The 14206-nt window shown below is 35.8% G+C and overlaps 1 protein-coding gene across 1 annotated transcript; it reads left to right on the top strand.

Annotated features, from left to right (window-relative positions):
* The first annotated feature begins 3257 nt into the window (after window positions 1-3257).
* ptafr (platelet-activating factor receptor) lies at window positions 3258-8468 on the top strand. The gene is made up of 2 exons (XM_079853282.1): window positions 3258-3337; window positions 5588-8468. Exon 2 carries the CDS (start codon window positions 5599-5601, stop codon window positions 6655-6657), a length of 1059 nt encoding a protein of 352 aa, XP_079709408.1. The 5' UTR covers window positions 3258-3337; window positions 5588-5598; the 3' UTR covers window positions 6658-8468.
* Window positions 8469-14206: the final 5738 nt, after the last annotated feature.

Here is a 14206-nt window from a genome sequence, read left to right as displayed (position 1 = left end):
ACAATTAATTTAGCAAAGTTTGCACTAATTTTGGTTTATAAAAAAATAATAATAATAATTCACTTTGTGTCATTACTATATGTCATTAAAATTATTTTACAAGTAAAGATTCTGAATACATTGAATGAGATCCCATAATAAAGTTTTACAATAGTAACAAATAAATGTGGTATTTTATTAGGCTCTGTCTATGATATGATTAAAATCATATTTGAAATATAATAGTTTCATTATAAATATGTTGATTATATATGGTGGACACCCAATTTGATATATGATATTTACCATCTGAATCTAACCATATCATGTCAGCAAATGGAAAAGTCAGCAGTTATTTCTTATCATTGTGCATTTAGCCCCAAAAGCAGGGGCGCCTTTTACCCCACTCCATACTTTAACATATTCTTCTGTTAATGAAAAACTGTTGCTTTATTTTCCTTGAACAAAACTGAAAAACATTAGCAAATTTTTTTTGTGTATTTTTATTTTATTTTATTAGATCAAATTAGTGCAGAATCAACTTTTGTGCAGAAACCCCAAAGAGATGGGGTTTGGGGCTGGGTTCGTGGGACTGTTTCTGGGGGACAAGTCTGAGGGAAGAACAGGAGACAATGGTAAGGAGAATGCAGAAGACAAAAGGTAGGTCAAATAAAAAGTGAATCCCCAGAAACAGTCCCACGGACCCAGCCCCAAACCCCATCTCTTAAAAATGAATAAAGGCTGGTTTCTAAAGTACTTCTTCCTGCCTCTATGTATTAATGTTCATGGGTAGCCTAAATGGGTTCCATTCAGACCTTAACATTAAGTATTTTACTGTTATTTGTCATCAAGATTCAACAAGACATTTTCACCTGGCTATACCCAATGTTTAGATCAGGGGCCGTTTGCATAAACCTCTAAGACTAGTCTTACATGTTAGACATCAATTTATTTTCTTTAAGACGGTTCATAGCTTTTTTAAATCAGTTAGCCTACATAAAAACGTAGATAAGCCTACTTTGATACCGAAAACTAAGACTGACTGCCCCTGACTAACTGCTAGTAGGTCATACTAGAACTTAAGACTGTAGCTCGCGCTAAAACGGCCCAAAGTCCGGCATCCGACCAGCGCGGAAGGTCTTTACGTGTTACTGTCCTTTTCTCGAGGCAAAGTTTTTTTTATTAAATGCAATACATTTGAATATGTATTCTCTCGTTATTTCATCTGACTCCATAAATGAAAAGGTTTTAATGATATCTGTGGATCATTAGTTATGAGCGAATGTTTGACTATTCCGTTTAACTCTTTAATGCAAATAATGTCAAAGTCAGTTAGAATAATCAAATGTAACAATTTATTATGTCAGGTAAATGTATCATGCCAATTTCATAATCAATTCAAAGATAATCGATACAAAACATCAAATTCTCTGGAATAAAGAAAAGAGATGCATACCCAACATTAAGAAATATGAGGCTGAGAGATCTCTCTCTCAACCTCACGGGCGAATCTGAGTTACAGAAAAGGTCTCGATCTCCCTGCTGCATTTCATTATATAGACAAACCTTTCACATGGAAACATGTGCTAACAAAAGAAATTTGCATTTAGAGGTTACACCTTTGGGTGGGTGGGGGGTGGGGGGTGGGGGGGTGACCATTTGTCTTGAGAGACCACCTTCCTTTGTAAGTCAGTTATCTTTAAACTCTTAAAAACCTTATTACCTTTTGTTTTACTTATTGGAAATGAGACATTTGTACCAGTCGCACTGTGACATTTTAAATGATACCAAACATGAAAAATACTCTGTGATAATCATTCACATTAAACTATATACATTTTCTTGGGTGAATTCAGGTGACCATCTGAGCATGAGAGAGAGGGGGTGAGGGGAGAGGGAAAGAGATAGATTAAGATGACTCGGAGGTGAGACTTTCGTCTCAATGGTGCACGAGGGCCAGTTCAAATGGTAATCTCCAGAGAGGTCCTTTTGTCCTCTCAGGGGTCACCCCCGAAACAGACTGTCCAGCATTTTGTAATTTCTCAATTCTTGCAAGACACTGTCTTATATGGCTATGTTTATGCAACCGGCCGCTGTTGTGGTATTTAAATGAAAATTGGCACATACGTAATTAGATTATGCACCGTTTGTCCATGTTAACAAACAATTTAAAAAAACTTGTAATACATTTTTTGTTTGTCTTGATATAAGTAAACAACTCAGTAATTTTCATGGTGATATCTAAAGGTTAAAAATTTTGCCCTATTCACGTGAGAAAAAGAATGAATAGGTATGAATAGGCTAAATTTGGGTCTTTATGGAAACTTCCCCCTAATGGGATTCTTCTGGGCTTTTTTTTTTCCTTACTCAGGACATATTGAGGATACAAAATCAGTTGAGTTTGCTTCTGTTGCAATTTGTTCAAGGTTGACGCCCATTTTGGCTTAAAATGACTGGACTATATGCACTGTCAGTTCACACTATATAATTGTAATAATGAAACAACCACAGATCAAGATCTCCACAAATGCATTTTTTTCTGTCCATTCAGACTGTAAAGAACGACACGTCTCATTTATTATTAGCCATTTTTTTTCACGTTTGTAAAAAGAAAGAAAACAGACAGTAGTTTTCAATCGATTTATGAATAAGACCGGAAAATTACCGATCACATTGTCAAATTAAATTTCAGCTTGTTGTTGCTGTCCAAATGGAGGGCGGTGTCAGAATGAGAGTCTGTCAGACTGAACTCTGAAGCAAGAGACACGGCATGGTAACGACATCTTCATAGCTTACTTATAAATAAACGTCCGACTTTTCAGCGCTTCTACTGTTTTGTACACGTTGTCATATTAATTATTTCAAATGCATTCTGTTTTATTGACCACAATATTATTGATGATAACTGTTGAGGGGCATTTTTGATTCATTTTGAAAAAAGGCAATAAAGCCCTCAATGCCCTTCCCTCTGCACGTGCCTTGGGCAGAGGTTCATTCTACTTAATGAGTTGACCTAAACAATATCAACCAAATGGACACAATATCGATCAAAACTGGGTAAGAAGCTAAATATTAGTTCAAACTTTTCTTCAAAGTTTTCACAGGTCTGCGCGTTTCTTTCCGACTTCAACATCTTATCTCATGAAGAGGTTGTGGATATGACTTTCATGATCATTAACAGTAAATAGCCTATATTACAAAGTTCTCTGGAAAGCAGATGAGGAAAATCGGAAGCGACGGCGAGAGGTGTGACTTCATGTTAGCATAAACAGAGCTGCCGAGCTGAAGGCGTGAATTCTGAGAGAGCAGCGCGTGAGCATCACAATCACCGGGAATAGCCAAGGAGTGCCTAACCAAGGTAGGTTAAGCGATAAATGCATAATTTAGAAGCTTTTTTTGTGAGCACTTTTTTGTGCTCATTTAGAAGCTGTTTATATTGAGAGCGAGCGACGCGACAACAGAACGCAAAAGACATGTAGCCTAATAAACATCTAGATGATAGATAGTTTTGGCATTATGCGCTGTAACCTTTATAGGCTACTTTATACCTTTATATGTCATCTTCTGCTTAGCCAAACAAAAATATTATCGTTTTACATATCAGTCATGTAAAACTCAAGAGTTTGTTGGTGTTTAAATAGCTATCGATAATGTCCAATAAACGGCTCTGAATCTTGCGAAACATATGTCTGTTAATGTTGCAAGAAGACAAAAAATCCCGACGATGACGAGGACTTTTGACACATGTAATGTTGGAAAAGCAAAGCACCCCCTTTATGTTTATTGGCTATGCAATAAAAATGTCTCATTGTGCAATATAGCAAACGAACAATGTAGCCTATTATTAGTGTAACGCAATTATTGCAATATAATGTAAATAAGTAGGCTAATGTTATGTGTTGTGCTGGGCTAGTTGTCACAGGCGTTATCTGTGAATTGTTTCCCATAAACTAAAATTACAATATAATCATATTTTTGTAGCTGTTTTGGAAATTAGTGAACAATAGAAACACACTAGCATATATTTAGGGCAAATGTCTACTTTATAATGTTATCACAGTTTTCTTAGGAGACACTGTCACATAGGTTTTGAATGTATATTTTATTTGCATTATTTATTTATTTATTTATTTATTTTTACACTTTTTCATAACTGTTTTACTGTTGTTGAAAAGCCTACAAGGCTTTTTAATGGAAAGTTACACTGAGGCAGGTTACCCTATATAGTGTGACAACAACATGCTTTGTGGTGCAACAGCATGCCCCCTTTTGCATGTTACAAATGATAACATGTTCAGTGAACTTTCTGGGTGAAAATGGCAGACATGTTCTTTAAAGTTTTGTAGCCAAAACTTTAAGGTCTACTGTCTATATGCTTTAGTGTATATTAGGCTATATTTAAGAATAATAAACTGAATAACTGAAACAACTAAGAATATTGCCTGAAAAGTACCTGACTTTAATCTGATTGTAAGTCCTGTGAATGTAATATGTGTGTTATGTTTTTGATGTAAAATGTGCTCTTGTGGTTTTCAGAAAATGAAGCTTCACCAATTCATTTCCTGCTTTCAGCAGAAGATTGCAGATAAATATGCAATGATGAGAAAGAAACCCCTAATGCTTTAGCTTCCAGTAATGATGATAATGAAATAACACTTTTGATACAATGGATATTTTCATCTCACAGTGTGCGAGATAAAATAGGCGTTACCACTCTTAATGCTGCTCTCCCACATGTTTCTAGTTCATTATAAAAGTACATGTGTCATTTTCACCTATCCCTGTAATATGCAGACAGCTCTAAAGCCTGAAGTATACTTTGGGTTTTACACGTACGTTAGGCTAAACATACAGTGTGATGCAATATCAGCATTGCATGCATACTGTGTGAGCCACAACTCTTGTTTAAAAGAGTAAACTGGTCATAAGTAACTTCTGGAAAACAACAGACACTGGACAAGGATGAGACTGGTGATAGTGGACAAAAAATGTCTAGAGCAGGGGTGTCCTTGAGGGTCACTGTCCAGCACAGTTTAGCTTCAACCCTAATTAAACACCTGAATCAGCAAATAAGGGTCTTCAGGATTACTAGAAAATTCCAGGCAGGTGTTTTGGAGCTGTTTGGAGCAGAGTTTGACACATGAGGTCCTAAAAATAAGCTTTTTAAAAAATAAAAATAAAAGTCTTAGATGACACGGCATTCTAAAAATATGGTGCTCCAGTTAATTTGAAAGATGAAAATGTAAATATTATGGTTCCGTGACAATATCAAAACATTACGCAACCAATGTGTGAGTTTTGGTGTGGTATTATCAGTTTGGCCAGGTTCAGGTGTTTGGGAAACCTGTCTGAAATGTGGTTGCAATGTGGTGGAAAAATGACATGCTTCACACCTTTAATGCAACACTTACCATTATTAACTCTGAAGTCTTAAGTGTTTGATGAATACAATCGAACCATAACATCATAAATACAGAGGGGAATAGCTCCTTCCCAATATCCAGAGAAGTTGTCGGCCAATATCGTTTTTGAGATGACCACTTTGAAGGATACTCGAAGGAATCAAAATTGAATTGTATGCTGTCTTATCTCTCTGTTTTTTTCTTAGATACACGTAAGATGACGACTCCTGGAAATAACAGCTCTGAGACAGACGACTTCATTGACTCAGAGTTTCGCTACACTCTCTTTCCTATATTCTACGGCGTTGTTTTTGTCTTGGGTTTGCTGACCAACTGCTATGCTCTTTATGTGCTGCACTATATGCGGGAGTCTAAAGCTATGAATGAGATTCGAATCTACATGACCAACCTGACTGTTGCAGATCTGATGTTCGTGTCCGCTCTACCATTCTGGATTGGCTACTACGTGCATAACGGTGACTGGAAGTACTCAGATGCCCTCTGTCGTATCACAGGCACGTTTTTCTTCATTAACACGTACTGCTCTATTCTCTTCCTTACTGCCATCAGCATTAACCGTTACTGGGCTGTTACCAGGCCACTGGTGGCCGCCTCTTCTGACTGCTGGAGACGTGGAGCAATTGTCTCTGCAGTCATCTGGGTCGTCACTCTTGTGGCATCGGTTAATTACCTCATTAAACCGGGAATCCTGATCAATAAGATTAAGAATGAGAACATTTCTCGCTGTTTCGAGGGTTATCAAAATATGGATTCCTCTGTTATACATACAGTGGCCGTTACCCACTTCATCATTATTGGCTTGTTCTTTCTTGTTTTCATAATGGTGATTGTCTGCAACATCTTGATTGCTCGAGCTCTTCTGTCTCAACCCATCAGTCAGCCTCAAGCCAGCACGGGAAAGCGTCCAGGCGGTACCAAGCGCAGAGCTTTGAGGTTGTTGTGTGCTGTCGTGGGCGTCTTTGTGATCTGTTTCCTGCCCCATCACGTGGTGCAGGGTCCCTGGACATTGTCCGTGCTTAACCTGAAAAAATGGAGCATGGAGACTCGCCAAAGCTTAAACGATGCTCACCAGATCACCCTCATGCTTATGGGGATCAACTGCATCCTGGACCCACTGGTGTATTGCTTCGCCACCACAAAGTTCCGCAAATACATCCAGGGTCATTTTACAAAGGTCAAGAAAAACAAACACTGCTCACGCAACACATTAAGCACAGCAATGTCCCTGAAGAGCAGACATCAGAGCGAATTATGAAAGCTGCCGAAGAGAAGAATACATATGCTGATATTTGGTGTTCATTTCAATCAGTTAGAGTTTGTTCATATTTGAGCAGAATTTAATTTCAATTCAAAATTAGGTTCTGTTTGGATTTCTCCCAAAAATGAAAATTCTGCTATCATTTACTCATTCTCACGTCGTTCCGAACCTGTATGACTTCCTTTCTTCTGTGGAACACAAAATAAGACATTTTGAAAAATGCATCAAGTCAGTGGAATCCAGTGTTGTTTTGTTGAAACATTGTTTAAAAAAAGAAAGTACTGAAGCTGGGTAAATAATAACAGAATTTTCATTTTTGTGGAAACTATCCCTTTAATGAATTTAAAGGAATTTAAAACATTTTCTTTCAATTGCTGCCACTTCCGGGCAACTTTTTCAAACAATAGAGTATTTCAAGTATGATTATTCAACGTACTGATAAATGCTTTATACACTGAAACATTAAGCTTTTAAATTGTGATTCATATTTTGTCATATTGCCTCTTAAAGAGATAATCCACCCCAAAATGAAAAGTTTTCACCATTTACTTACCCTGATGTCATTCCAAACTTTTACGACTTCTGAGGAACACAAAAGAAGAGATTTTGAAAGTCAGTGGCATTTAAACAACACTGGCCCGCATTGACTGAAATATACTCAAAATATCTTCTTTAATGTTCCACAGAAAAAAGAAAGTCATGCAGGCTTGTAACAACATGACGGTGAGTAAATGATGACAAAACGATGACTAAATGTCTGCACTCGTGTAGGTGGAACTGACCTATATAAATGTGTGTCATTTAAAGAATTCTCATTCTAGCTATCATATAAGGAGGCAGTCTTCTGTAGAATGAAGAAGACAAATGAGTAAAGAGGATGCTGCGGTTAATCTTACCATAGTGAGAGGTGATAAGAATAGAAGATAGCTTTTTTTGTTCTGTTTTGTTTTGTTTTTTAGTTGACATGATTTGTGTTTGTTTCACACAAACAGTCTTTACTGGTAAATTATTGGTCAGTTAATGTTTAGAGATCATGTGTGAATGGGACCTATTCAAAAATATCGGTAATCAGTTCTGGCATTTTTTGGTTGGCCTATGAGAAGTTGTAACATTATCAGTAAATTACTGGTATGATGCTGTGTGTGAACTAAGAATATGATTGCCAGTATGAGAATGTATGAGAGCAGGATGTGCTTGCGAGAGAAGTCTGCTTTGGGGCACCCAACAAGCTCTGTTGAGCAGTTTACAGTAATGTTTTTAATTGTTTTTTTTTTTATGTAAACATGCGCTAGATGGACATCTGACCATTTGCTCAGTGCCTCATGCTTGAGACCCTGTCTTCATTTCCGTTCATAAGCGCTGCAGCTCTGCAGAACTTTTTTGTGCTAACTGCAGTATTATAGGTCCTATAGTAACTATTTAATTTTACAGTAATTTACCGGGTTTAATGTCTTGAAAGGGGCTACTGCTGATGAAAGAAGCTGTCTGTTTCCTGTGATACCAAAGTTTCACTGTCCATTTTGTAAAGGGAGAAGTTGTGGTGCAGCTAAACAGATTATTTGTAATATAGATTGCACAAAAAGGTGGTCAATTTGTGCCTGATGTCACTATGACAACAAATACGGCCTTGCTTGCTGTGAAGTAAAGTAGTAGATCTATGAGGAGCAGTCCTGTGGGTTAGGAGAAGTCAAAGGACACAAAGGAAATCTTAATATTCTTTTGCAATGCTTTGCTTTCCAGAATGGGGAACACACACCCTATAAATGTGCCATGTTTAATGTGTATTAAAAATGACCAATAAACGTATTGTTCTACATCTTACATTAAGCAATTTTAGACAATGTTACGTTTAACAATTTTTTTTTAACATAGTTCAATAGTATATTCCTAAATTAACATTAATTTAAATGTTTTTTTAAAATCATTGTTTAGGATTGCTAATGCATTAACTAATGTTTAACAATTAGCCTACCTTTTGTTCTATAAGAAAATGACTGTATGAAATAATGAAACAATTTTTTTCACAAAAGAAGTTTAGTAATAATTATTCCATTTATGAAATGTAGGTTTGTTGACATGTTGACTCTGTTCTTAATTGTAAATCTATGAACTTCTGAAGATCAGTTTGTCCATTGGCATTTTACAGTTATTTATATATATATATATATATATATATATATATATATATATTTTTTTTTTTTTTTTTTTTTTTTTTTTTTTTTTTTTTCTTATATGTTAGATGATAAATGTTTTAAATGTGTGGTTTACATTTAATGTATTGCAAAAACAGACTTTTATGAAAATATGTGTTTAAATTTCCAGTAATGTCTTGCCATTCTTTATTGCTTAATATGGTGTGTATATGAGCTGAGTTTTATGGTGGGATTATAGACATTTATTTGATGCTCAGTGATGTTCACCGTTGTTTCCTTGTGGTATTAACACATTTTAAAATAGCACAATGCTTGACATCTTCTTCTGAATAATCTTTCTTAATAATAAACTTCTGCATTAAGCAGGAAGTTTCGCAAGAATGTGTAGTGTAGGCTATGCTCCCAGAGATAGTTCATCCGAAAATTAAAGTTCTCATTTATCTTAACTTTGTTGCAAACTTTGTTTCTTCTGTGAAACATGAAGGATATGTTTTTCAGAAAGTTATTGGGAACTGTATATAGTTATAGTTATAGTGAGTGAAGGACAGTTGTGAAAGACTCTTGGTCACACATTCTAACAACTGCAGATCCTACTCTCAAGTACTGCAACTGTTGTTATATTTATTCAAATGATCATTGATGTTTGCACTTAATGCTGTTTACGCTGTTTACGTAATCTGTGCTGAAAAGGCAAAATAAAATCAATAAACTGTTTTCAATCTTCTGTGTATTCTCTAAAAAATAAAATAAAATAAAAATACTGTATGCATTTTGTTTTTAAAGACATTTATGATGATATATTCATTGGTATTCTGCTTATTACGTCTCCAAGAAAAAACACACAATATGGGTGCTTCTCAATACTCAGTTTGATGCTTCAACCTGTGACCCGGAAACCAATCAAAGTTACCATCTCACATATTTCAACAGAGCATCTTGTCAAGTCAGCACAGCTTCAGCTCAGTTAGCACACAATTACCCAAGTGGAAACACTAAGAGTCATAATTTAACACACATCAATCAGATCCTTCAATATATAGATAAAAGGGCCCAAATCAGTTTATTGAGTTTTGGAACAATGGATCCAGAAAGACATGAAGGAAGAGATCGAGGAGGGATAAGAAGGAAGTGGAGGAAGGGCAAGGGCAAGAAGACAAGCAGTCTCAGATGAAATTAAAGCCACTCTAGTTGCCCATGTCTTAGTCAATGGTATGACTGTGAGGGAGGCTGGGCTACGAGTAAGGCCAAAGTTGAGTCGCTTTACCGTCGCCTCGAGAACCTTCAGGGAGGTGTGGTGGCAAACAAAACTCTATCACTGAATAAGAGACAAACATTTCCAATAGTCTTTGATGAGGTTTATTTTCTTGCAAGAAAAGGCCAGCAGTCGTACAGTCACACAGAGTGGCTGCAGAGTCTGACAGTGAAGGGAGGGCATCTCTTCTCCTTTATAGTCTTGACTCCCAGAATGCTATCTTTCTAGGCCAATGATGGTATTTAAACCATATGTGGAACATTCTTAGACTTGTTCATCATATTGTATCCTTGAGTGGTGGCCCTCTTGTCACGTCCCAACACTCTTTACCATTCCAATACTATTCCATATTAGAATAAGCTTTGTGTGTGCTCTTTTACTATGATGGTCACACACATCTTAAGTAAATATGAAAAAAAAATTTAGAGGAGAGAGTAAAAAAAGAAGAAGAAGAGTACAGGATTATGGTTTTTTTTTTTTTGTGTGTGTGTGTGTGTGTGTGTGTGTTGTAATGTGTAGTGCATGAATGAATAAAAATGTGCCAATGTATCCATTGGTTGTGTTCATTATGTAAAAAGGTTTGTGAGGGGGGAACCACAAGCAACATAACTTACCAGTTTTGGAAATGTTGTTTTGAATTTATTGCACCAGTGTGTTAGACTATGTTGTAGTGTGTGTGATTTTGAGGGCTTGTGTGTCCTGTCTGAGGGCAAAGTTTGTTTTTTTCAGCAAGAGTGAACGGTTTTGAGTGTAGAGCTTCATTTTGACCTGAAAATAGGATGTTTGGGGAATTGGGTGAGACGTTATGGATTTGTGTTTACAGTTTTGAGAATACGAGGCATAGTTTCAAGAAACGTGTTTAAGCAATCGAGAAAAACTGTAATGTGCAAATTAGATACAGTGTATAGATACATTGCATTAAATGGGAATATTAATTTATGGCCATTTTACCCACATATTGCATAAAGTAAAATGGTGTATCAATTCATTCCGTTATTTCTTTCATAACAAATTTTGGTTGAAAAAATCCTGAAACCCCAACATTTATTGGTGATTGAAAAAAAATCCCATTGTTTTTGCCTATACATATAATTTCATGTAATTTTATGTTTTAAACAACTTAGTCCTGGCGTTCACTACAGACGACATAGTATAACGTATGAATAAAATATTATTTTTCAAAAATGTTTTTTTTACCATTTGTTTATTGTGCTCTAAACAGTGTGATGACATAGAAAAAAAAACTAAATTCACAAAACTTTTTTTTTCTGGGTCTCAGGATATGTTCAAGAGAGTAGGTGTTTGGTCAGTTCTTCATTTAATGAAGAAGGGAGTTTGTTAACTTTTACTGGCTTTATACTAAATATAATTTACAGTGTGAAGGTAAACAATTTGAGTGCTTTAAATGCCATTCCAAAAATGTATAACATTAGCACAAAACACTTCTGTCAACCTGGATCTTGTGAACTCCCATCCCTTCTCTTCAATGGTAATAAATAAGAATTTGTTTTTGTTTCAGTTTCAATGAAAATAAAAAAAGGCCCAGAAATGTGTTGGAATAATAAGAGACTTATTATTGAAGAAGAATGAAGAGACCCCTCTTTTTTTCTTTTTTTTTTTTCTACAAAATATGTAGGCCTACATTTCTTCTATTATTGTTTATTTATTTAACTGATATGTGCCTAGCTAAATACTTGTTTATTAGTATTTATCAATGCCATTGTAGATGTATATATTTTGATATTTTGTTCTTGGTGTTCAATAAGTTTCTGTTTCTGTTCAATAAAATATCTGAAGTTTTTAGAGAAACCTGACGCAAATTCTCCTCTCTCTTTACATGTCACAATAATTTTAATTTGCTTTTCCTTTGCAGTTAAAAAAAAAGACATAGGCCTACATCTTTCATCAGGGCATCTTGATTTATTATTATTTATTATGAATTTCTTAAATAAACAAAAAAGAGACTCGAGGAAAGGAAACTGGGATGCACAAATAAGAAATATGAAGCACCCACAGATTTCGGCAGCTATGCGTGCCTGTGTTCAGGTTCCAATCAGTATTGCCTGCATCAGCGCCCCCCAGCGTTACATTAAGATATAAATCAGAATAGTGATCCCACTGCATTGGGTTAGTCTTTAGCCAGAATTACTACTGAAACATAATACCTTAACTCCTACACAATTACATTTCCAATGACAAACTTATATTATTTACTTATTTAATTTAGATATTAAAAGTACAAAGTAGCCTACATTATTTGAAGGTTGTCATGACTAAAATGATGGTTCAACCACAAATTAATTATGTTTTGTGAAACTTAAAATAATATACTTTGAAAAAGGTCTGAAAGTCAGTGGAGTCCAATGTTTGTTAAGACCTTACTGACTTGCATTGTATGTCATTGTAAACAAATGATGACACAATATACATTGTTGGGTGAACTAATTAACCCTTAAAGTGCTATGGACAGAATCTGTGGCCTGTATTGATTAACAGAGAACATTTTGAGCCACAACTCAAGAAAGAAAAAAAAATCATTTGTTTATAATAATTTAATGAAAGATAACATTTTTTTTATTTTATTTTTTTACATTTTAAAGTAAAGCTGTAAACTACATTAACGTCAAATTAATCAGTTCCCTTCCCTTCTGATGGACATTCTCATTAAATGCTTAAACTGTTCGCTGATTAGGATAAATTTTCCACAAATCACTATGAAAATATCACAATGCCCATAGTCTGTGACATTTTCTTGATGCCCCAGTGAGCTAATTTTAGTTTACACACTATAGAAATTTGGAATGTATTGATTAGGTAGAGCTCAACCTGTGCAGAGCACATGCCCTTTTTGCCCTATAGGCACTACACTCCGAAGTGCCCTTTTTTTTTTTTTTGGTGGTGATGTTTTTTTCATTTTTTTTTCTTCAATAAATCAATTCTATACAAATATTTAGCCAATGAAAGTTCTTAAAAAGAGCTTGTGTAAATCTTGTTCGATCCTGTCAGTCAACCTGATAACTCCGCCCCCTCTATCTTGACTGAATGAACTGAAGTTCCGCAGAAGCCGCATAGCAGATGGCAGCTGAACGAAGTTTTGCAAGGTATAAGTGAATAAGTACTAAACACTATGTCTATAAAGGCTCATATTTTATTTATTTGATGTCTGACTGAGACACGTGGGACCTGAGAGAGAGGTCTAGCATTTGCCATAGTCATAGCCAATACATAACCTACACTTAAATAGCCTGTGCATACAGTAGCATTTCATAGCATTTTCATTTCATTTTCTAAAATTAGATTTTGGCCAAATGTATTTTACAACAGGAAAAACTGAGCGCCCATAGAGCTACAACAAACTAGTTTGTAACCTGTTGATGAAATAATGTGATTCCGCCGGCGCCGTTTTAAAGGAGAACTCCGGTCAATTTTAACATTGAGCTAATTTTTTAGTAAATTTGGAGTGCTGTCAATACAGAGAACAACGACAAAAATCGGTGTTGCCTACACCGTGTTATCCTCTTTTTAAAATTTGCACCCTGTTGACTTCAATGGGGCAAGTTTTAAACCTGCTTTTAGCCTCTTAACATCCTTGATGTGTCATTACAAGTGCACAGCCAATGTGAGTGATTCCTTCAGAGTGAACACGGTGAATCTGACTGCAGTAGATGTGAAAGATATGAATAAAAATGATAATAATTCAGCCAGCGCACATACCTGTATTTATTTCGTGTTTTCGGTCGAAGTCCACAGTAGTCGATTGTCGAGTTCACGCAGTTAGTTACCTATGATCCAAGCGGCAACCTCCCCGTCTCTCTCTTGAAACCAACACGGAAGTGAGTTAAACTGCAATTCATTAACTGGCCGCTTGGCCTGGCTGCAGAAGTGAGTCAAATCTGTATCTCCCTCATGTTAAAATTACCAACTTTACAGCAGAAAAAAACATGTTTACAGCCTGGTTCTCTCTGTGGCTTTGGTCTATACAGCTAATTTTGCCCTTCATAACAACTGTGAGGGGGGTGGATTTTTTTATAACTCATCCGTTTAGTTGATTAATATTTAAATTTAAGGGTGTGGCCACTTGAGTGACAGGTGGATTCCCGCTGATGTCAATGCTAGCCGTTTGTCTGCTGTTACTAGCCGT

This window comes from Squalius cephalus (genome assembly GCF_949319135.1).
Source record: "Squalius cephalus genome assembly, chromosome: 20".
In the NCBI taxonomy this organism is placed as follows: domain Eukaryota; kingdom Metazoa; phylum Chordata; class Actinopteri; order Cypriniformes; family Leuciscidae; genus Squalius; species Squalius cephalus.
The sequence above is the reverse complement of the archived record's forward strand: the minus strand, read 5'-3'. Positions and strand labels throughout refer to the sequence as shown.